At 39.1% G+C, this 25,383-nt stretch overlaps 1 protein-coding gene across 7 annotated transcripts in view; it reads left to right on the top strand.

Annotated features, from left to right (window-relative positions):
- Nucleotides 1–298: 298 nt before the first annotated feature.
- The window catches only part of DTNB (dystrobrevin beta), a 351,017-nt gene continuing 325,932 nt past the window's right edge, over nt 299–25,383 (top strand). For 4 of the 7 annotated variants that reach the window (XM_036750794.1, XM_036750792.1, XM_036750791.1 and 1 more), the window contains exons 1-2: nt 514–584; nt 25,017–25,084. In XM_036750794.1, coding sequence (XP_036606689.1) covers nt 25,018–25,084 — 67 coding nt within the window. In that variant the 5' untranslated portion in view covers nt 514–584; nt 25,017. Of the gene's footprint in view, nt 585–25,016; nt 25,085–25,383 lie in introns of all 7 variants that reach the window. The other 3 variants (XM_036750795.1, XM_036750793.1, XM_036750796.1) reach the window with 3 other exon arrangements.

Genomic DNA, 25,383 nt, shown 5'->3' with positions numbered 1-25,383 from the left:
CGGGATGAAATTCTCCTCCCACCTTTGGGGCAGGCTGTCTTGAGCTCCCACTAGCAAGGGGCTGGTATCCGCAAGGATGTACCGCTTCCAGGTGGCATTTTTTGTTCTAAGGGCCTGGAGAATCGCCTGAGGAGAAACTTCTCCGGGGGCCCCCAGCTCTCGGACCCCCGGGACGTCCCGCAGCAGGCCGAGCGCGGCAGGGATCGAAGGGGGAAGGGCTCGAACGAACCGTAGTCAATCTCCGCGCGCGAGGCCCCGCCCCCGCCCCGTGCCTGTTCTCGCGCGGGCGAGGCGGTGAGCCGCGCGCGCGGTCGTCACCCCCTCCCTGCTGCGAGCCTCCATCCCCCCAACACCCTTCCCCCTCCTCCCGCTCGGGTGCGCGCTCGGGGCTAGGGAAAGCGGCGCTAGCCGGGCGGCTGCTCACGTTCAGGCGCGGGGGTGGCTCCGGGGCCTGAGCGGGCGGTGCTGCTGCTGCCGCCGCCGCGGGCAGCGGACAGAGGAGGAGGAAGAAGAGGTGGAGGAGGAGGAGGCTCCCGTTGCTGCAGCCGCTGCCGCCGGAGACCCCAGGCCCCCAACCCCGGGAAGTGAGTACTACAGGGGGGCGGCGGCGGCGGAGGAGGCCGATAGAGTGGGGTGAGGGCAGCCTGCTGCGCCCGCGAGGGAAGGCAGCCCGGTAGCCTGGCAGCCTGCTGGGGTCCCTGCGGGCGCGAGCTCCGGTCCAGGAGCTAGCGGACCCCGGAGCCCGCCTGGACCGGCCCCCAGCGGGCGGGCTCAGCGCCGCGCGGGAGAGGGGCTGCTATTAGTGCCGGGGACCCCGGGTCTGCACCGGGGCCCGAGGGGGAGGGGTGCCCAGCGGTGCCCCGGGAGAGCGTGCGGGGCCGGGACCGGGCCGGTACTAACTGCGGCGTGCCATGCCAGAAAGGCAGGACCTCGGGTGCCCGGTGCAGCTGCCGAGTCGCTGAGCAGAGCTGACTATGGGGCTGGAGGGGGAGCGATCCGAGGGCAGACTGCAATATATGCTCAGCCTCCAGAAAGGGGAGGGTCCCTCCCTTTCCCACCCTCTCCATCTATCCTGCCCACCGCGTGCCAGATTTGCAGCTGCTCTTCGCCACTCGAGAACGCGGCGGCGCCAGGGACTCCGTGGCGCATTCGGTCCGGGAGCGGTGATGAGCCGGGCTGATGTAGCCTGGAGGAAGCAGCTTTGAAAGAAGACAATCTGCAGCAAGTGCTGAAGGGGTGAATGGGGCAGGTCCTGGCAGAGGGCAGGTGAAGGAGGCAGGCCCTGGCAGAGGAAGTGGTTATCGGTCATCGAGTCTTCAGAGAAAACAAGAGACTTGCAGTTAGAGTGACCCAGAGTTCTGAGCCCCGAAAAGGAAAATAGCTCTGGGGTTAGAGATCAGGTGTATGCCTCATTGTTAAGTTCCTTACTCTGGCCTTGGAATCGGGCCCTCAGGCATGATCATTAACAATATTTACTGAATGCCTCCTGTAGGCATAAGGCACACAGTGCTAGGTGGGCATTGTTAAAGGCCTCTTGAAGGGATAGTAGTCCCTTTGGAGAGACAAGAAACATACTTAAAGATGAACAATAAAGTGGCAGTGAGCTTTTTCATTCATAACTTAGTTTTAGCCTGCTGAACGCCTTTGCTCCTTTACTTTATCTGAACATTTGGAGCTTAAATGATTTGTTTGTGGGAGAAAAGCACAAGGGTCAAATGAATAGCTGAGTGCAGTTTTGGGCTATCTTGGAAGATCTCAAATTCAATACTTAACAAGTTGGTAAGAAACAAGAGCCAGGATTTAACTGCTCAATTGGTTACCCTTTATTTAGGGTGAGTGGTGCAGAATCACCACCCCAGGTTAAGGTGGACACATGGACTTTCTACATGGAGTGTAATTCCAGCCACGTCAACACAGGTCTAACACACTGCGAACATTTCAAAACAGTGGTTACTACTATGGGATATACTGTTTTCCTGTTTGCATCATGACACTTTCAAGTGATTATCTGTAAGCTGTATCAAAGGAGTTTGTTTCTTTAAATTCTTAGAATGATCTGGTCTTTCCTTCCAACAAGTAATGTGCTAGTTTCATGTAGTTGGAGTATATAGGTACTTTTTCTTAAAGACCCGTGCCCTTTCAGTTTTATCATGACATCTATGATAGAAAAGTTATATGTTTTTACTGTTGGTGGATTGTGAAGATTGGGATTCTTCTACTTGTTCTGTTTCTTAGTTGAGTTTTGGGGTCTCAAGTTCCAGGCTGTTGTTTGAGTTGCATTGGGTTGCACTGCCTGTTGGGTTACTTTGTCTGCCAAATTAAAACTTGACCTTTTATGAGTTCTGAGAGAATTCTTAGTACCCATAGGTGGAATTGGCCTTTAGAGTATAGTGTACTCTAGATAATACTGACAGATTTCAAAAGATCAGAGTAGTTCCTCAGTCTGCGAACATTTATTTAAGTAAAACACATACCACATGCCAAGCACTGTGCTAAGCACTGGCGATACAAAGAAAGGCAAAAAAACAATAGATCTTGGGATACAAAGAAAGGCATAAACAATGATAGTAATAAACCCTACTGTTTGTGCTTCTGTGCTATTAAATTGCATATTTTAAATAGTTCTCATGAAATTTACTTGGGGAATAGATGCTGGCAGCGTATTCTCGTTAACTGTTCTAAACATGGTTGGTAAATTCTAGACATTTAATATATACTGCTTCCACAGGGAGTGAAAATTTTCTGTTATGTGTGTGCTGCTGCTCCTGAGAAACACAGTTCCTGCGGGTAAAGGAGCTTTAGATGTCAACTTAGCCAGCATTTAATATATGCCTACTATGTGCCAGGTGGGCAGGGGAATATAATTGCAAAAATGAATTACTTCAAGGGATTACATTAACTAGGTGTGAGGTTACAGTATACTTATTGATAAATAAATACAACATAGATGCAAAATGTTGGGGTTAGGGGAAAGTAACAAACTAACCACTGGGGGAGTTAGGAGGGGCCACTTGAAGGAGGGAACAGTTGAGTTGAATCTTGAAAGGAAGTGGGGGAAGTTTCAAGAGTCAGAAGTAAGGAGGGAGAACAAGACCTGACAATTGATTGGATTGGGGTGGGGGAGGGAGGAGAGTGAAGAGTTGAGGATGACTTTTAGGTTGGGAACCTGAGCGAATGGAAGAATGGTGGTGCCCTTGACAGAATTAGGGAAGTTTGGAGGAAAGATAATCAGCTCTGTTCTGGACATGTTGAGATTGAGATGCCTGTGGAACATTCAGATAAAAATCTCCATCAGGTAGACGAAGATGTGGGACTGGAACTTAGGGGAGACATGAGAACTATATGTGTAGAATTGGGAATCATCTGCGTAGAGATGACTATTGAATCAATGGGAGTTGATAAGATCACTGAAAATAATTTTTCTTAGGCACTGTACCTTGTTAGTAGTTGCACCAGGTAGTAGTCACAAACTGTGAAAGGACTTTAGAAAATATCTAGCTCAATCTCCTGATTTTAGAAGGTAAAGGTAAGGAAATTAAGTTGCAGAAAAGTTAATCATAAAGTGGAATCACTACAAGAAGAACCCAGGTCTCCTCTCAGTTCTTTGGTGCTCTCTTCAACACACAAAAACAGTATGCACACAAATACCTTTGAGCACATATGATATTTACTATTCACAGCCTATTTATTGGTTTGAGGGTTCAGAGGATGGAAAAGATGTCAGAGAAATTTATGATGTGAAATGATTGAGAGTAAGGGGTAACTAATGAACCACAGTGCTACATTGATACTCCACACAGTGTAACGAGATCTACAGAAAGGCTTCCAGCATAATGGGTAGATGTAAAGAAGATAGTTGCACAGGATGAGAGGGGAGGCATGATTTACCATCATTGTAAGTAATAGCCTTATTGATGAGATCACAGATTAATTGAAGTATTCCAAATTCAGAGCTTTGATTTTGCAGAAATACAGATAACTGAGCTGCAGATACATGGCACATGACCTACTTGTGTTCGTTATCTACAAAAATTTTACTTAAATTAGCAGCTAGTATTTTGATTTCTAATTTCTACTTAGAAACATAATATGCAAGTCAAAGTCAGGTTCAAAATACCACCTATGTATAAGTACCCTTTTCATTGAACTTTATGTCATCAGAGTTTAATCAACCCCTCCCCCCTTCTCAGTTGCACTTAGTTTGTTCAGTCTTGCTCCTGTTTACTTATCATGCCTTTAATTGATTTCTTAACACCTTCCTTTTAAAGGAATAACCCTTGCTCTAACTTTCCCTTCTGGTGAGAGACTTTTTTTAGTGTTTATTCGATCTAGGATCTTATCTCCATTTTATTACTTGGCCCTTGCTAATCTTTTGCAGCTTTTTTCCAGGGACAGTTCTTAAAGGTACCAAGTCTTTTATTTCAGATCAAAACACCCAAACACAGCAATTTTTAAACAAACTTAATAGTGATTTATTTATACCTTCTAAACTGAGGGTTGAAGAAGTTTGTCCTTTGTTTTGAACATGAATGACATCATGGGGTAATGTCTTGGCTCATTCATGAATTGGATTTAAGTGAGGCAGAGTTGTTCAAAGTGGTCAACCTCATTGTTTTCTAGAGTCATTGAAGTCCAGCGTCAAGACAAAAGTCTGGATATCTGGCAGTGACCCAGGATGCAATAGATGACCTTGGCATCTTTGATATCTGACCTAGTTCTAAGTGCTCCACAGTTCCTGCTTCAGCTGCCTTCATGGCTGTTGGAACATTGTTCTCATCCACCCATTCTGCTGGGGGAATCTTCACATGCTTAGGGTAGGAACCCCACCCTTCTCCCCAACTTACCTACTGGCTTGAGGCCTGTCAGTTACCCTCAATCTAGCTTAGCCCATCTGCTGAGACATTTTTCCCAAGGTTGTGGCTGCTGTGCAATGCTGTGCATTCTTCAAGCCATAGGTGAGAGTTGAGTGCCAGCTAGACACCAAAAGTGGAAAACAGCCCTGAAAAGGGATTATCGATCCCTCCCAGAGGGGCTGGTCCTCCCTGAACATCCCATAGCTTGGAAGGAATGTCCTAGGGCTAAATGAAGTTTAGCACTGGATGATGGTGAATTGAGAGCTTTAACTCTTCATTGTTACCCTTGTATATACCAGTTAGTAACTTCCCATTAATAACTTTCTCAGCTTTGAATTCTCAAAAACTAGGGCGAATTAAATGTTTTCTTCATTTGATTTTACTGCAGTAGCATTATGTATTCTTTGAAATCATATTTCTTTTTTTACAAGAAGATAATGACATATAAAATTGTTCTCTTTATTCAAGCGAACTATATAAGATACTTGTTGATCTTGAGGGATGCTTTGGTGAGGCAAGATTGGTTTTTTCCTTGGGCAAAATTCAGTATTTTGTGATCTGTTATACACATTAACGTTTGTATTACACAGGCAAGAGAATATCCATTTTAAAATATGCCATTTCTTTTTTTTAATAGTCAAGCATTTATTTATTTTTTCTTTGTATCTCCCCAACTCCCTTCCCCTATCCTTGACAAAAAAAGGAAAAACAAAATCCTGTAAGAAATATAGTCAAGCAAACAAAATGTCAATTTTGGCAATGTCCAAAAATGTGTATCTTAATTTGTATATTAGTCTAATACCTCTCTGTCAGAGATGGGTAGAATTTTTCATCATTGGTCCTTTCAAATCATACTGGATCATTGTGTTGATCAGAGTTCTTTAGTTTCTCAAAATTGTTTGTTTTTACATTGTCGATGCTATAGTATAAATTATTCTCCTCATTCTGCTCACTTCACTCTTCATTAATTCATACACATCTTACCAGGTTTCTCTGAAATTGTCTCTTTAATCACTTCTTATAGAACAATAGTATTCCATTACACTTATATACCATAATTCCCCAATGAACACACACCATCTTATTTTCCAGTTCTTTGCTAATACAATAAGAGTCACTGTTATTTACAAAAGTACTATATATACTTTTTTTTTTTAACATAATAGGAGCTTTTCCTCTTTCTTTGATCTCTTTGGAGTATAGGTCTAGCAGTGGTATCTATGGGCCAAAGGCTATGCAAAATTAGTAACTTTTTGGGTATGGTTCCATGATTTTCAGAATAACTAGACCAATTTATAGTTTAACCAACAGTGTATCAGTGTGCCTGGTTCCTGCCAACATTTGTCATTTTCCTTTTTTTTTTTTTGTCAACTTTACCAACTTGATGGATGTGACGTAGAACCTCAGAGTTGCTTTAATTTTCAAGTTCTTTACTAATCATTAATGATTTGGGACTTTTTCTTCATATGGACATGCAAAACTTAGATTTCTTCCCTTGACAACTGCCTGTTCATATGCTTTGACCATTTATCAATTGGCAAGTGGCTCTTATTATTACAAATTTGAATCAGTTCTTTATGTATTTTGGAAATGGGACCTTTATCAGAGAAACTCACTACAAAGATTTTTCCCAGTTAAGTGTTTCCCTTCTAATCTTAGGTACATTGGATTTTTTGTGGTGTTATAGCTTTTTAATTTTATGTAATCAAAATTGTTTATTTTGTCTTTTGTGATCCTCTCTATCCCTTGTTTGGTCATGAACTTTTCTCCCATTTGTAGTTCTGATGGGTAATTTCTTCCTTGTTTCTCTGATTTGTTTATGATACAAGATCATTTGGAGCTTATCTGGAAAAAAATCTGATATCCTGCTTCAGGTTGCCCATCAGTAAAACGAGGAGAGAGAGGAACTTGGTGTTTTTTGGACTAGGTGACTTGCGTGGTCCCTTTGGACTTCAAAATTATGTTATTCTGTGATGAGTGTTTCTTTGACTGTGATCAGGTCAAAGTAAAATTTCCACTCTCTAATAAATTACTGTAAGATAGTGAGGACTCAGAAATAGGAAGTGTTATGCTCTTTACTGAGCAGCATTGTTTTTGAAATAAAAAGAGTCTTAGTTATTATGGTAAAAAGAAAATGAAATGAAGATTGATTTGCAGAGAGAGAGAGAGAAGAGAGTGAGTGATTTTATGTGTTTTCCTTTCCTCCAGACTACTTAAAAAAGGTTTTACTCTTATATTCCTACCTTACTGTTGGATCAAGATCAAATATAGAAATACACAAGTAGGATCATTTTTCCAAAATATTATCATAAGCAAAAATTATCTCTCATAAAGGAAATGGGGATAAACACTACAGAACTTTCTGTTTTTAATTTTTTTCCCCTTTAGTCAGCTGCTTTAGTTATTATCCAGATACATTTTTTTTTTACTTGCGACTGAAATGTCTTCATGTTAACTAAGCAAAGCAGAGTTAGCCCATTGTTGAAATATAAATTAAGGAATGGGGATATTGTTCCATATGCTCTCCATTTCCTATGGCTCCTTTTACTTTCCACTCCCTTCATCTTCCAGGTAGCGTTATACTTTTTCTTCAGCACATCTGGGGTCAAAAGAATTCTCAGATCCTTAATTCACACTAAGGTATGAATGATTGACAAACCCCTTAAAGTGTTATTGTCTTTGAGTGGCATCTGCATTTTAATCAGGAACAAGTGTCACAGTTGAATTTGAAGATCAGTCTCAGTCTGCAGGTAGAAGAAGATCCCCCACCCTCCCCAGGGTAGAGAAAGTGAGGCGGTGGAATGGGGTGGGCTGGAGTATGGTGGGTAGAATGTGGTGGAATGGGGACTAAACCAGTAAGAGGAACATTTATCTCTGTATTTGAAATCACAAATCACCGCTTCTTTCTTTAATTCCATTTCTGAAGAAAGGTCTTAGATTTAGAGCTAGACAGGACTTTAGCATTCTTCTAATTCAGCCCTGTCATTTTCTAGGTAAAACACCACTAGTAAGTATCTGTATATCCCTGGGCAAGTGACTTAACCTCTATTTGCCTCAGTTCCCTCTTATGTAAAATGGGGATAATAATAGTACTTACCTTCCAAGGGTGTTGTGAGCATCAAATGAGATAATGATTAAGTCCCTAGCACAGTGCCTGGTACATAGTCAGTAGTAAATGAATGTTAGCTATTAGCTAGCTATTAAGTACCCTTTGGGTTCTTCGAATGGTATAAGGTGCTGCGTCAGACCTAGTTAGTATTTGGAGTGAAAAAACTCTTAGGAAAAGAGGCAATGTAGAAAAGTGATGTACAGGAATACATATTCTTCTTGTCTTCCTTTTGAGTTAATATTAAACCAAGTAGGTTGATGGTAGATTTTGAGGACACCAGAAATAACTGTTAAACACTATTTCTTAAAATGTATTTAAGATGTTGGGAATGGGGGAAGAGTTCATTTGTTGAAAAAACCTGAAACAGGTTGGAAAACAAATCTGGCAAAGGTTACTAGTATAGCAAGTATTATGCACAACAATCTTAAGGTATTTTGATAGGCTGTTCTGTGAAAGGACAATCTTTAGCTATTCTGAGCACACCTGCTGAGAAAGAATAATTTATTGTCAAGAGAGCCCTAAAAAAGACAGAGTGACCAGAATTAAAAAATGAGAATAAATTTAACCACCATGTATATTTATCCTCTCTCCTGTTTTTGGGAAGAAAGGAACATGATGGAAGTAATCATGGATTCCAGTAGGGGAGGGTGATTTTAGAACTGTCCTTTGATTAGGAAGGTATTTTTTTTTATCAGAAATAGTAGTTAGAGCAGAGTCCTGGCTAATAACATAAAGAACCCAGGCTACCCACTATTCAGTTAAAGAGAAATAGGAGAAAAACTGTCAGTCTTGTCATGAGGGCTGGGTGCAGGAGTGCCAAGAGTACCAGTAACAACTGGATCACTGGGAAAAAAAAGGTAAGCAGACACTATTAAGTTCAATCTGCATTATTAACATTTTCCCATCACTTTCTTAAGTCTAGATAATCAACAATGCAGTAAACCAAGCCCTGATTTGTATTTGTCGATTTTCAAGTTGTAAATGCTCCCATTAACAGTGAGCTGGAGAGCCTTTTTGAAATGGCTTCAGCATACCCCTGCTTGGTCTGAGGGGTTTCCATATTGACAAGGCTAGAAATTCCCAAGAATTGGGTTTTTAATTCTAAGAAAAGATTTAAAGTGAGTGAAAAATGTTTCTTAGCCCTGGAAAAGAAAAAAAAGAGGTAAGCCTAAATGTTTTTAATAGTGCTCTATGGTATCATGTTAATTTAATTCAACTCAAATATTACAGTGCCTACTTTAACCCTTCTTAAAGTGCTGACTAGTACAAAGCATTGCCAGGTTCTAGGGATAATATAATGAGATTGTTTGGGGCCTGCATGTAGGTCATACTTTTTCCTTTTACTTGACAGAGATCCTAGCTCTGCTACTTGCTATTTGTATAAATTTGGGCAAGTCACTTAATCTAGGCTTCAGTTTCTTTAAAATGAGTCAGACCAAATGATGTTTAATGACCCTTCCACATTTAAATCTGTCATTCTTGGAGAGCGGCCTTGTTATTAATTTTGTAGACTACATATATATGTATATTTTTTCTTACCAATGGTGTGGCCTATATTTGTAGTATTCTCCTTATTAATCTGCTTTAAGTCTCTCTCTTGCCCACTCCAACTACCATCAAAATAATATTCTTTGAGTATAGTATGTCAGTCCCCTGCTCACTAAGCTCCAGTGATTTCTTGTTGACTCTATAATCAATACAGATTTTTCTGCTTGACATTTAAAGCTTTTCACATTCTGTCCCTAACCTATCTTCCTGAACTCTATGACCACTTGTACTGTGTTTCTTGGTGTTCCTCACACATGACACTCCATCTCTGTGCCTCAGTACAGGCTTTCTTCCATGCCTGGAATGCACTTCTTCCTTGCCTTTGCTTCTGAGAATTGTGGTTTCCAACTGGCACACTAATACATGATTGATGGAACTATGAATTGGTCCAACTATTCTTGAAAACTGTTTGGAAATGTTTTAAGAAAGTAGCTAAAATGCTTATATTCTTTGAATGAGAGATCTCAGGTAATACTCCAAGAGATCAATGATAAAATTCCACGTGTTCTGAAATTGTAGTAGCAAATGTTTGGGAACAGAGAAGATAACCCTTGGGTAATAGCTGAACAGACTGTGGTACCTGAATATAATGGAGTAATACTGGGCTGTAAAAAATGAAGGGTATGAAGAATACAAAGAAACATGGTGTAATGGGCAGATCAATTGAAGACTTATCCAAGTGGAAGCAAAGTGAGGTAAACAGAAAGCAGGAAACAATATAACAGGGACTTCAGCAATGTGATTGGGAAAAACAACAACAAAAAAGAAATAAAATTGAACACTGCAGTTATAATGACCAAGCCTGACCCCAAAGAAGGGATATGAAAAAGAACCTTGGGGCAGGTAGGTGGCGCAATGAGTAGAGTACTGGCCCTGAAGTCAGGAGGAGCTGAGTTCAAGTCCGGCCTCAGACACTTGACACACTTACTAGCTGTGTGACCTTGGGCAAGTGACTTAACCCCAATTGCCCTGCCTTCCCCCCTGCAAAAAAAAAACCAACAAAATCAAACAAAAGAAAACAAAAAAAAAGAACCTCCTTCCTTTCTTTGTAGAGGCAGGAAACTATGGGTCTCAAACACTGCATGTAATGTTGGACTTGGTTAACATGTAGGTTAGTTTTGTTGAATTGCTTTTTTTCTTCTTTGTTATAAGGGGTTGCTCTCTAAATATAAATGGGAAGAGATATATACTGGGAAATGAAGATGGTATAAAAACAAATCGATGAAAATGAAAAAAAAATAACAAAGACCTCGGAATAAATTATATGACCTTTGGGGAATGACTAAAGAAATCGTGGTATTTCTAGCTTCTTTCAAGTCTCAACTCAAATATCACTACCTACCTAAGGCCTTTCTTTATTTTACCTACCCCTCCAACTGCTATTGCCTTCTCCCAAAACCCTTGCATTTGTTTTGTATATATTTGGTATATACTTATTTGGTATATACCTATTTCTGTATATGTTGTACAAGTTTCTTCCTAAAGAATGTAAACTCCTTGAGGGCAGTGATAGTTTTCTTTTCCTTTTTGTATACCAAGTGCCTGCACATAATAGATGATCAGTAAATGTGTGTTGATTAATTGGATAAATGTGGTATTTAGGACATGGCCCTGGTATTTATGGAACTCACAGGATGTACTATCTTTATATGCTTTTCTGTAATACCATCACAGAATCCTAAAATTGGAAGGGACCACAGAGGCCATTTAATAGAAACAAGAATCCCCTCTCCAACCAAAAATGATCATTCAGTTCTTGCTTAAAGACCTCCAGTGAGGGAGAAATCTACTACATCTTGGGCAACCCATTTCACTTTTAGGTAGCCTTAACTGTTAGGAATTTTTTCCTTATAGGAAGCTGAAATTTGTCTCTGGAATTTCCTTCCATTGCTTTTGTCTCTGTCCTCTGGGGCCAAATGGAACTAGTCCCTCTTCAAGATAGCCTTTTAAATACTTGAAGTCAACTATTTGGTCTCCATCAAGTCTTGTATTTTCCCGTTTTCTCTTCTTTCATCAAACTATAAAATAATATGTAATGCTACCTAGCCTTTCGTGGGCTGTTTGGTTGTTTAAATGCTGTCCTAGCATTATCCTAGGGCTGGCTCCCTGTGCTTTGATTAGGATTATTATGAATCCTTCAGTTTAATAGTTACTTCTGCACAGTCACACTTTGTGGCTTTTGCTGCTCATGGACATGCTAATCATTTATTCTGCTTTTGCCTCAGCTCCTAGACCCATATCATTGTCTGAATTAGTGAAGTTGCTCAATTCCTTGCACCTGCTTCTTAGCATGTTCTCATGAATAAGCTTGGGTGAACCTTATTGTTAGTTATGTTCACAGAATAGCTATTTAGTGGGTTTTTCCATTTTTCAATACCAGGAACCTGGACTACAATCTTTTTCACTGCTAGCACCTTTTGGGTAAGATCTCTATGTGACTGAAATAGCTCTCAGATACACTGCAGACTGTAGCCAGGTGTTTTCTTTTCCTGTAGTTATTCAGTAAGGCCATAAATGACAAGCATGTTCATCACACTCTGCATTCATATAGTGTATCAGTTGACTAATTCTACCTGTGAAAGGAACAGTGGTGGGGGTTGGGGGAAAGTACTCCTAAAAAGAACTTTCTAAGGATTTGTTATTGTGATTTCCTGATAGAGACATCCACAGGATACTATTAGAGGTTGCAAGCCAGTGCTACTAAGCTAGTACCCTGGCCTATTGTCAGATCCTGCTTCATGTAGCCTCCAGAGTCCAAAACCTTGGGAAATACTTTACCCTGACCTTGTTAAGGGGTGGATTAAAACCTTGAAATGCCTGTATTTTTTCCTTTTGATTCATTTGCACTCTGATAGGAAAATGCTGTCAATACTAGTCAAATCAATGGTGGGGCATCTTTTAATATAAAGTGCTAGATTTGTAGAGGCTAGATGCATTCTTATTAGGCTTAAGGCTGCCTTCATGGACATTAAAGAAATTGAGTATCTAAGTCCCTTCACTCATAAAACAGTCTTCAACCTTATGATAGGCGTTTCTAATTTTTCTTAAATTCATTAAGACCTCATTCTCTATTCTGAACCTTGAAGCTGCTTGATTCTGATCCTATAAACCTATCTTTTTCTTATGTAGGAACATAACCTTCTTTTATTGTTCATTTTGTTGCCTATGGACTTATCTACTCCTACACTTTTCCTTCCGTTTCCTCCAATTCCAAGTAATACTATCTATCTGTCCAAACTCTTGGGGTTCCATTCAAGTATGGTGGAAGTATTGACCAATGACAATTTGTATTTATTGAAACGGTTGCTATACTTATAATTGAAAAAAATTAGAAAACAAAAACATAAATGAAGAGAAGTTGTATGGTGTGGGAGGATGTACATTTTAGTGAAAGTCATATTGGTTTTAGAGTGCCAGCATCTGAGTTTGAAGCTGGCTCTGCCACTTACTGTTAATATTAAAAGTATGAGTCTTTGTTTCCATGGGAAGATTGGGGTCATTGAAGGATCTTTGGACTTCTGGCCAAGAGAAGTGCTTTACTAAAGGCATGCCCATCTTTCACATATCTACTCTGGCAAACCCCAGAAATTTACATAAGATTGAATAATGATCAAGAATCCAATGAGAAATTATAGTGACTTCTATTCCAGAACTACAAAAAAAGTGAAAAGTCTATGAGCAGTAGGAAAGAAGGCCACTAGCAAAGCTAGTGCAAATAAGCCAGCAGCCTCCCAGCACAATAAGATACAGGCTAGAGCCACTTGTAGCCTGTAGTGTTCTGTTCAGAGGCAGCAAGAATAGAAAACCTCTGTGTGGAGACCTTGAAAGCCCTGGGTGTGGGGGGCGGACAGCAGCAATGAATAGTGTGGCATCAGTCAGACTAGGATACCCCAGGGGCTCCCAGGTGCTTGACACACTTCTGAGATGTTGTAGAGGGCTGTAAAAAAATCTAGAATTCTGAACCTTTAAAGGTGTGGGGGAGCCTAACCCTAGGAAGATGGAGATCAGTGCAGGAACACAGAGGACCCAGATTGAGATGAAATAGGGCAACTTCTTTACCCAAAATGGAGCAAGGGAGCCGATCCTGACCTTCTACAGAGCTCTAATTCGGGAACTGAGGCTGGGGAATGGAAAGACTGGCCAGTATAAAAAATTGCAAGCAGAGACTCAAAAGAAAAAAAAAATGGATTTTCCGTGGCTACATGAATAACTAGGAGATATAAAGCAAGAGATTAAAAAAAAAAACAACGAAATAAAAGCTCTTGAGGAAATAATTGGAAGGAGAATAATTAACTTAGAAGAGAAAGTAAGAAATCTTACCCAAGTAAAAGACTCTTTGAAAGCTACAATAGACCAAACAGAAATCAGTGACTCTGTAAGATAGCAAGAAATATTAAAACAAAATCAGAAGACTTGAAAAAATATAAAATATCTGATATTAAAAACATCTAAAAACAAATGGAGAGATAATTTAGGAATTACTAGACTCTCTGAAAACCATGATTAAAAAAAAGCCTAGACACTGTATTTTAAGAATTCATAAATGAAGACTTTCCAGATCTATTAGAACTAGAGGGCAAAGTGGAGGTAGAATCCATTGATCATTTTTTGAAATGGATCCCCAAAAGCAAAACATCATAGCCAAAATCTAGTACTTGCATATTTTGTACATGTATACATATACACATTTATCTATATCTGTATGTACACATATACATAATTGTGTATGTATACATGTAAATCAATAAATACACATTTGTGAATATGTAAATATATACATATTTGTATATGTACCTATATCTATACATACACATTCTCTCTCTCCCCTTCCCTACCACTCTGCTTCCCTCCCTCTCTCACATATCTGTTTACACACATCCACATCCACATCCACATAGAAATTCAAATACCAAGGAATGTTAGTCAGAATTACACATGACCTGGAAGCTTCTACCAAAAATCAGAGGAGATCTTATAATACAATATTCTGAAAAGCAAGAGACAGAGGCTTAAAACCAAAAATAACTTACCCCACAGCTGAGTATGGGGTGGGGAGGGGTAGAAGGGGGGAAATGGATTTTTAGTATACTAGAGGACTTTGAAACATTTCTGATGGAATGTCCAGAGTTGAGTTGGAACTTTGAAATGCAAAAACGAGTCAGGAGAAACTTAGGTAAATTTATTTGAGCAGTTGTAAAGGATTGTATGATGATATAATGTTAACATTATAATAAGGAAAATGAAACAGAACTTCAATGTTTTCAAAGAATTTTGAGTGATTAAAAAAACCAGGGCATCTAGGTAGATTGGTTGTGTTCTGAGGGTTAGAGAAAGGATATAAGGGACTATGAAAGGAATACAACTAGTGTAGAAAGGAGAAAATAGGGGTTGGAACTTGCCATTTTCATAATTGGGGGACATGAGAAGAGTATGTCAACATGGAGGAAAGGATGGAAGGAACAAGTATTAGGTGAAACTCTTATCTGAAATGGGCAAAACAGGGTTGAAATCTCACATAGACACACAGTTTAGTGTAGGAATTCATCAAACAAAGCAGGGAAACAAAGTGATATAGATATAGTTAGGAGGGAAGATAATACTGGAGAGGGAATTGCCACATGCAAAACAAACTTTAAAGGGGATTAAACTTCTGAAGGGGATTAAAAGGCAAAAAAATAAAGGAACTAGAAGCTACAGTGGTGTCCATCAATTGAGGAATGACTGAACAAATTGTTGTTATAGGAATGCAATACAATATTATTGTGCCATAAAAAATGACAAAAGGGATGAGTTCAGAGAATTGGAGAAGACTTGTTTGAACTGGTGCAGAGTACAGTGAGAACCAGAACAATTTATACAGGGACAGCAACATTGTAGAGAAAAGCAACTTTGAAAAGCTTAAAACCTGTAATGAAGCAGGGTATACACTTTCTGACAGAGAGGTGATGGTCTCAAGGTACAGAAAAAGACATACATTTTTGGACATGGCTATTATGTGGGTTTATTTTGGTTGACTATACTGTTTGTTAGTTTCTTTCTTTTCTCTCTTTTTTTTTAAATTGATGGTGAGAGCTGGAGGGGAAGGAGGGATTAGTAATAGTTATATAAAAATAAAAAGGCCATTGAAGCATTTAAAAATGTACAGAAGAGAATAGATTATAATTGATGTCAATATAATTTCTGTTAATTACAATAATTATTTAAATAATTCAGGATTGAATAAAACTTCAAATCAGCATACACTCTGACACTTGATGACATAACAAAACTAGGAAAAGATGAGGATATAGAGAGGTGCACAGAAGGAAGCGTAGACTAGCAAAAAAAGGAAATGATAGGAAATGGAAATTAAGGGTCTCATACAATCCCTTTTTGTTCTGCAGTATATGTGGAAATATTTTTTCAGTGTTTAAGTTTAAAATGAAAAAAGGGTTTTTTTTTTTAAAAAGGAGCTTTGCTGTTTACCAGTCTAGCCTGCTTGATTTAGATCATCTATAAACTTGAATTTGGATTTAATACTCTAAATATGAGATCATCATCCAGCGATTAACAAGTGGACATATGTCTGGAGGTCTGTTCAAATCAATCTTAACGGTCTTACTAAAAAGGAAACCAGAAGAAAGAAAGACAGAAGTTGCAGGAAAATGAAGAGGATGACTTACAGGTACTTTCTGGAGAAGCAAAGAAAGGAGTTGGTAGATTGTAATTTTTGTATACCCCAAATCAACAAGAAATATTTGGTCATCATATATTTCATTTTTAGTGATAAGTATTTGCAAAAAGAAAAACACTATGAAAATAATTTCATCTTCTGTAACATGGATGGTAGAGGAAGAAGTTGGAAAGAAATTCTTTGAAGAACTTGATGAAACCCTTCAGATCAGCATACACTCTGATGATTGGTGGTGACTTCAATGCAAAGCTTGGAAAAGATGAAAATAGGGAAAAGTATACAGGAAAGTTTGGGTCAGGAGAAAGAAATGAGAGAGATGCCAAAGAGTTGTAGATTATAAAGCCTTGTGCTTCTATGTCATGAACACTTTTAAAAAAAATTGGTAGGGTCTAGACTTAGCAACCATCAAATAATATCAGAAAGAATGAAATTGACTATATTTTAACAGACTGGAAAAGACTAATAATTGGGGGGGGGGTAGTTATTTCTGAATCAGTCATCTGTGCCCCGCCAAATCACTGATTTGCTAGAGCTTATATCAAAATTTATAATATAAAATAATAATAAGGGAAAGATATGTATAATTGAAAACTCAATCCTGAACTATTTAAGCTAATATTATAATTGACAAGTTATGTTGACAGCAATCATAGTTCTTTTATGCAGAAATTTAATCAGTGTAATATAATTGCTATAACCAGGAATCCCAAAGAGCTCAGAAAGCACTTTAGTCAGCAAACATATGATTTACTTGTTAAACAGAGAGAAACAGCTGCCAAAGGCAACACTGGGTTAGGATATAAACTCATTTTGAAAAGGGTGATGGGCGATTATGAACAGCATAATCTCATAAAACAGGGAGAAACAGTGGAGGGTAAAACCAGTTTAAAGAAAGTTTGGCAATACAACCAAGAAGTCATCTTCAGGGCATTTAAGGACAAAAATGGAAGGAGAACATCAAACAGAAGAAAAGAAAATAGTAAACATTATTATAACAAACTGTTTTCTCCATCAAGGATAGTAGAACCACTATAGTTGTATTCTAACGTCACAGTCCTGTATGTACCTACAGGGAAGTAGAAATAGCACTAAGTTGAGCAAAGAGTTATAACAACAGAAATAACCTTTTAAAATTTCTTATAAACATCAGATGAGGAATAAAAAAGGGAGATATGTGCTTGCCAAAGTTGTTTGCTACTGTGATATAGGAGATTCAATGAAGAGTCCCAAGAGGGAGAGAGTTCCTGTGAATGATGAGGTCTTCTGTAAATTTCTGTTTGAGGACAATGTTGTGTTGATTGCTTCAAGTTCTAGAACACTAAAGAGCCTTTTGGAAATGATCAGAAATCACTCTTAGGAATAGGGCATATACATCTACATAGGAGCAGCAAAGTGGATAAAACTTTTGCTGGAATTGCAATATGAATTTAGGTGGATACCATATAGAGTTTGTCCAATAGTATGTATATCTGGACAGATAGTAAAGTTGGACAATGAACTTGAAAGGGAGGAGAGCCTACTTGGATTGCTTTTAGGAAATTGCACTTTTGCTTATGCCAGACTTTTCATGAAAGTAAAGACCTCTCTTTTCAATTCTAACATTTTACTAATATTGCTAGGTGGAAGTGAGATGCCATTGCATTCACAGAACCAATGATGAGTATCCTGTGGAGGGTAGTGAAGAGGTACGTAATAGGTGTTCAGGCTGCAACAAATAACCAATGAGGAACTCCAAAGAAGAACAAGAGTAAAGGGCATTATCAAGGAATTGTATAACAAGAAGAGAAGAACTGCTGGTCATGTGGCAAGAATGATGGATGAGAAATGGTAGAGTGTTTCACTGATACTTATAGAGAGGAAGTCCTTTAACATATTAGACCACCTGTGACGAATCTTTGGAGAAACATGGATAAGAATCATATGGGTTAGGTAGGTGGGCAGTCATGGTTGTGTTATATAATCTTTATCATTGGAAGGGAGTCCTGAATCTATGGGATAACAGATTCCTTTGAGTGTTGAGGAGGAGGAGGAGAAAAGAGAAAGAAGAGGAGGAGTGTTAGATGGTGAAATGTCAAACAGGCTTCTCAAAATGAGGTTTGTACTAGGCAAAAATTGGAGGGGGCATTATTGTTGTTTGTCCTTCATTTTTGAAGAGGACCATGACATCGGGAAGGTAACGTCATGGCCTGAAAGTGAATGGATTTAAGTGAGTCAGGGCTGTGCAAAGTCACCAAGCCTTACTCTCTCCTCTGGAGCCATTTGGGTCCAGTGGCAAGATATAGATCAGGGTGCCTGGAGATGGCCCAGGATGCAGTAGGAGACCTTGGCTTTTTTAAGCTAAGGTCTTTCCCATGTCTCGGTTTGTCTGAGGCAACACCCATTCAGTGATTAAGGCTAGGTAAGAAAAAATGAGGCAAAGAATGGCCTCTTTTACCTAGTCCAAAAAAAAAAATTTGGGAGAGGAAGACCTTCTGGGTTTCTGGCTAAAACAGAAACAACTGCTATTTATACTCACTTTGAGCCATTAGAGTCCCAACAATGACCAAATGAGGCTTGGGCTGGGACCTGTTGGCCCATTAATGAGAGCCAGAGCTATTTGGGTTTAAGGCATTGTCCTAAAAGAGAAATCTAGTCTGTAAACCCTAACATATCTTGTGAAGTTTCAATGATCAAAATTTATATTCCTTTGGGTAGAGCACCTGCAGGTAAGGGTATGATTCCTTGTGTGGACAGAGGGAGAGGAGAAAGGGAGAGGAGGAGGGAAGAAGGGGAGGAGGGAGGGAGAAAAAGAAGGAAAAAGGGAAGGAAAGAGGGAAGGAGGGAGGAAGGGAAGATGGGGGCCATTATTATTAAACACTAAGTAGTTAGGTCTTGAAAAAAGACTTCTTTTGACTCTGATACCCTCTTAAGGTACCAGTTTTTTTCCCATGTTTTCACTTTTATTTCTTCTAAGAATGGCTTACTTTTTTTCCTTGAATGTAATCCCTATCCACTGGCTTCGTAGCCCCTTGCAATCTTTCTGCTTCTACTTGCATAGCAACTCCATTAATATTTTCTTGAAAGGTCAGATTCAGCAGTCTGTTCCCTGTCTTCCTTCTTCTTGCTCTTGATGCAATTTCTTCTCCTTCTTTGTAAAAGCTTCATTGTGCCTTCTGCAGCTTATTTTTTTTGCCAGCATTGCCTTTGAAAACCCAGTATAATTTCTATGTCCTTATCAGGTTGCTGTGATGGCTTAAAAAAAACTTTTATTGATAATGTTGTTTTGACAAATCAGTCATTTCCCTCTGTCTATGCCTTCTAACTGCTCTAATAATGAGAAAGCTTTTAAGAGTTATAAATATCATTTTCTCATGTAGGAATATAAACAGTTTAACATTATGAAATCCTTATGATTTCTCTTTCCTGTTTACCTTTTTATCCTTTTCTTGAGTCTTGTATTTGAAAGTCAGATTTTCTGTTCAGCTCTGGTCTTTTCATTAGGAATGCTTAAAAGTCCAGGTTGTGTTTGTCCTTCGTTTTTGAAAAGCACCATGACATCAGAGAAATGATAACATAACTTGCAGTTGACTTTGATTTGAGTGAGGGAGGGCTGTGCAAGGTCACCAGCTTCACTTTCTCCTCCAGAGCCATCTGGATCTAGTGACCAGATATTCATCAGGATGACTGGAGGTGACCCAGGATGCAATGGGAGACTCTGGACCTTTTAGGCTAAGGCCTTTTTATGTACTCACTTAGAGTGAGGTGATGCCCATTTGGTGAACAGCCCGGAGGTCTTCGCCTCCCAGCTTGATTTTTTTCTTCTTTTTTTCTAATTAAAGGGGCCATCCCTTGACTCACTTCTTAACGAGGCCTATTCACTGAATGGGCATCACCTCACTTTAGATGAGTACATGAAAAGGCCTTAGTCTGAAAGGGCCAGGGTCTCCCATTGCTTAAAAGTCCTGTATTTCATTGAATATCCATTTTTTCTCCTTAAGGGTTATACTCAGTTTGGGTAGATGATTCTTGGTTGTAATCCTAGCTGTTTTGCCCTCTGGAATATTGTATTCCAAGCTCTCTGATCCTTTAATGTAGAAAGTGCTAAATCTTGTGTTATACTGACTGTGACTCTGCAATATTTGAATTGTTTCTTTTTGGCTGCTTGCAGTATTTTCATCTTGAACTGGGGGCTCTGGAATTTGGCTACAATATTCCTGGGAGTTTTCATTCCAGCCTAGAGGACAGCAACAACAACAACGACAGGCAACGCAACAAAATCCTGCCCCTGGTGTCATCAAAGGGACCCTGTAAATCTCCTTCTGATCCACTGGCCAATCCCTTTACCATCTGTGTGCTGATAGGTCTGGAAACTGCCACTGATTGAGTCAGTCTGAGGCCTGGTTTGCTGGGGCCTGGTCTGCACTGACGTAGCCTGTGCTGGCCTTCACTGGTCTGTGCTCCTCTTACCCTGGTGCAACAGACCTTTCCTGCTGACCTAAGTTGTCTTGGACTGGAAACTCATTTTTCAATTGATAAGCATTTCTTTCTTTCTTTTAGTGTTATTTTCATTTATTACATTCATTATAGATATTGTTCTCTGGGTTCTATTTATTTGACTATCACTTCACACCAAGTACTAATTTCTTATAAATGATTTTTAAAATATCATTAATTTTTCATTACATTCATATGTCACAGTTGGTTTTTTTTCCCAGCTTGTTCAACTATTCCCTTGTTGATAGATACTGACTTTGTTTATTATTATTGGTTACTGCAAAGGTGCTACAATGAATATTTTGGTTTATAGTTTTTGGTGCTTTTGATTTATATATACTCATATATATACATGTATACTTACATGTATACATATATATCTTTGTTGGATGTTTTTCTGATATGTACACATTCCCAGACCTTAAAAAACTCTTTACTTGATCCTAGCAATCCTTCAAGCTAACATCTTATGTGACCTTTTCATAGTTTCCTAGAAAAAACTGTCCATACTTGTCTCTTCTACTTTTTTTTCTCTCCTGGACTTTGGTAATAACCTTCTTCTTTAAAAATATAATTTATTGATGCCTTTTGTCTTTTCAGGGTAGTCATTCTCTTTTATCCTCCCCCCCCACATTGAACTGTCCCTTATTACAAAGAAAAACATCCAAGGAAAAACATCCACTGCAACCATATGTGACTGTATCTAATATTCTATCCTAGTAGTCATTACCTCTTTGCTGTGAGGAAGGATATAGCTTTCATTATCTCTTCTTTGTTAGTTTGCCCATTAGTCAGTGTTAAACTTTGTTTTGTTGATCTTTTAATTTATATTTTTGTGTTTATTGTGTATTTTCTTATGGTAAGTTTGTTTATATGCTTCTAGCAATGTGTGGAGTAGAAATCAAAGAGTTCAGGAATTTAAATGCTAGGCCAAAGAAGTCATATTTTATTCAGAACAGAGCTTCTTAATTTTTTTTGTCATGAACTCTTTTGGCAAGACTACTATCTCAGAATAATGTATGCAATAAAATACCTAAGATTACAAAGGAAACCAGTTTTATTGATATATACTTATCAAAATATTAACAAAACAAGTTCAGGGACCCCAAATTGAAAACTTTTGCCCTAGAGAGTAAATGAAAGGGTGTGGGAAGAAGCCATGGATGGGAGTGTAAGTTCATCAGGTTTTGTTTTCACAAAACAATGGGTAGAAGCCCCCAAATTGATTTACCTGGTGTACGGTTAATGGAATATAAGATCTTCCCTGTCCATTAATAGGCCTGTGTGACCACATGTCGCCTTTTTTTCCTTGGAACAGGGGCTGTGTTCCCAGGTCTAAAGGTACACAGGTATTTCAGTCACGGATGTCTTGCTGCTTTGAGCTCTGGCCCAGCTCACAGCTGTGATACATCCTGAGTCACATAGAGCCCATTGGTGCAGGAACTTGCCTAAGGGGAAGCTTGCTTGCAGGAAAGCTTTTGTACCTTCTGATACTAAGCTAATTAGGCACTGAGTCAGGAGGGTTGTGATGCCTTCTGGCTCTGAGCCTATTAGCTGAAAGTGTATATATATTCTGAGGTGAGAGTTTGCTTTGGGGGCTTGCACAGGAGGAGGACCTTTTGATTTCCTGGATCCGACTCTGGGTAGCTGTTTGTTAAGGAACCTCCCCTCCCCCTCCAACTACTCAGATGTTGGTGCTTCCCTGGTGATATATGTAGATGTTAAAGTGTGTACCAAGATTACTAGACAGTTGGAGCCCTGTCTATTGGATCTTTTGTGCTAATTGCTCTGCTTGTGTTTTCTCCACATTCAGGGTGCTGACCTTTCCCCTGCACTAGTGAATGATGTTGTTTAATTAAAGTAGGATTATTAACCTCTTTTGAGTTGTCTTTCCTTTAGAAAAGCAGATCAAAGAACCTGTGTTAGCAGGCCATCCTGGATGTGCTAGGGTGCTTGCCAGTACATTTGGCATACACTCAGCTTGGATAATACTGTCCTAATATTGGAGTCACAGTGCTTTATGTTCCTTCTTCCCCCAGTATTGTGATTGAAGCTACCTGGATGGCCTATGAATACCCAAGATGTTGCAGCAACTAGTAGTAGAAGCAGTGAACTTGTGGTACTATTGGAGCTCCTGACATCTCCCACTCCCATGCTTATTTACTTCTTGCCTTTATGAAGCTTCAGCTCTTCCCCTTCTTTAGGATAACTCAGACATAGTCATAGCCTCTAGGGGCTCAGAGAGACAGACATTGGATAGTATATCTGTACCAGCAAACACTGATCCCCGGTGTCCTGGGATGGTTCATTCTGTTTATTTTAGCTTAAATATAGTTAATATAGATCTTCCACATTTCTTCAAAGTCCTCATTTTTGTTAATGTTACAACAAATAATATAGTATTACGATCATATATCATAGTGTTTTTTTCCCCCAGCCATTGAGAATTAGTGGATATTCACTGTTTCATCCTTGGTCTCCAAAGGGTGCTGCTATGAATATTTTGGTGCATATTTAAGGATGGATGAATAAAACTTTTGTTAAATTCTTACTAGGTGCAAAACACTGTGCTAAGTGCTAGGGATAAAAATAGAAAAGTAAGATGGTATTTGCTCTCAAGAAGCTCACATTCTAATGGGAGACAACACATATGGAATGTACGCTCAGATGGAAAGGTCCCATGGTCCTTAGTGTGCAGTGGCAAAGCGAATATTAATGTTTCTTCTTAATGTAATTTCTACTGATAAAATGGAGGGAAGGAAATAAGCATTCATTAAGTACCTGCCACTAGGTATTATACTTAATGTTTAACAAATACCTTATTTGATCCTCACAACGACCCTGTGAAGCAGATGCTATTATGAGCCCTATTTTACAGTTGAGAAAACTGAGGCAAACAGAATTAAGTAACTTGCTCAGGGGCAAACAGCTAGTAAGTGGCTGAGGCTGAATTTGAACTCAGGTCTTCCTGACTCTGGGTCCAGTGTACTAACCACTGCACCACTGAAATTTCACTACCATATTTCCCCATGTATAAGATGCACCTTAATTTTGGGGCCTGAAATTTGAAAAAAAAAGTATTAAATAAAGTTATTGAACTCAAGTTTTATTCATCTGCTCATAGCTTTCAGGTGTCTTTTGGGCAAGTCTGGTGCATGTATGCATGCTTAGTCCATTCCATTTCATGAACCTGAAGCACCAATTGTATCCTTTGAAATTGGCAACCTTTTTTTTTTCTTTTTGCTTTTTTGCTCTACTCACTGTGCCACCTAGCTGCCCTCTAGTAACTTCTTTTTCATCAGCAATTCTTCTTGCCTCATGCTGAACCATCTTTGTGGACACAGGAATTCCAATTGCCCTTTGCTCTTCAATCCATATCTTCTATCTCTCTTCTATCTATCTTCTCTAAATCAGGCCGTTTTGCTGACTTGCCTCTCATGGCCTTCTGCCCTGGCATTTTCAGTAGGCTTTCTTCTTCCCGTAGCCAGTCTCAAATTGTTTTCTCAGTTGGAGGAGGACCAAACTTATGTTCAGCAGCACTATTTCCATTCACTTTTGCAAACTGGATCACTTTTAACTTGAATTCAGCGCTGTAGGAAAATCTTTTCTGAGCCATTTCTGGGCAGAACATGGCAGAATGTAACCTAATATACTGGTAGCAAATGCGAAACAATGAGCCCAAAAACAAGCGCGAAAAAGTGGGAAATGCAAGTAAAAAAATCTGCATCCACTGTAAAGGCGTACCCAGTTTTTAGACCCCAAATTTTTCGAAAAAGTGTGCATCTTTTACATGGGGAAATAGGGTAGTTTTGTTTTTTTTTTTTAATTATCAAGCATTTCTTTTTTTCTCCCTCCTGCCATTCTTTCCCCCACTGGAGAAAAAAAAGTACAAAAAAAATTTGCAACAAGTAAGTATAGCCAAATGAAACTAATTCCCATATTAGATGTGTCCGATAATGTGTGCCTTATTCTGCATTTTTAGAGACAGTAGATAACTGGAAACCCACCGGTCTTTATGGCTTTGTAGAATTTGTCAGAGTATGTGTTAGGCTGATACGGCCTTTGAAAATCTAGAGCTACTAGCAGAGTAGCACTTTTGTGTGAGTTTTAAATGAGGTGCCACATGTGAAAGTACCTTGTAAACTGGATGATGATGATGATGACGACAGTGATGACAGCGACAATGATGACTTGATATAAAGACAATGAAGGACTTTTTTTTCAATTTACGTCTCCAACTTATTTTTACCAACTCAGTTTTAATATATGCACAAGTGTTTCTCAACTTAACAGCAGTAGTATGATAAACATTTAGTTGAATTGTTAAATTATTTAGTATTTTGTCTCTCTATGTGTTTAGGATGATTGAGGAAAGTGGGAACAAGAGAAAGACCATGGCAGAGAAGAGGCAGCTGTTTATGGAAATGCGTAAGTTCCCAGTTCTTTTGTGTTCCATTTTATTTATGTGGGTATTTCTTTTTTTTCCCAAATAAGTTGCTGGTTTTAATTAGTCAAAAGTTTTAAATTAAAAATTTTAAAAATAGAAAAGCCAGAATTAAATTTCCGTTCTTTCAAGAGTGTTTTTATGAATACTAAAAAGACATATTGAAATGATTTTTGGGTTTTTTTTTGGGCAGGGCAAATGGGGTTAAGTGACTTGCCCAAGGTCACACAGTTAGTACATGTGTCAAGTGTCTGAGGCCGAATTTGAATTCAGGTCCTCCTGA

Source organism: Trichosurus vulpecula, chromosome 3 (assembly GCF_011100635.1).
Source record: "Trichosurus vulpecula isolate mTriVul1 chromosome 3, mTriVul1.pri, whole genome shotgun sequence".
NCBI classification, from domain to species: Eukaryota; Metazoa; Chordata; class Mammalia; order Diprotodontia; family Phalangeridae; genus Trichosurus; species Trichosurus vulpecula.
Note: the sequence above shows the minus strand (reverse complement) of the source record. Positions and strands in the feature narration are given on the sequence as shown.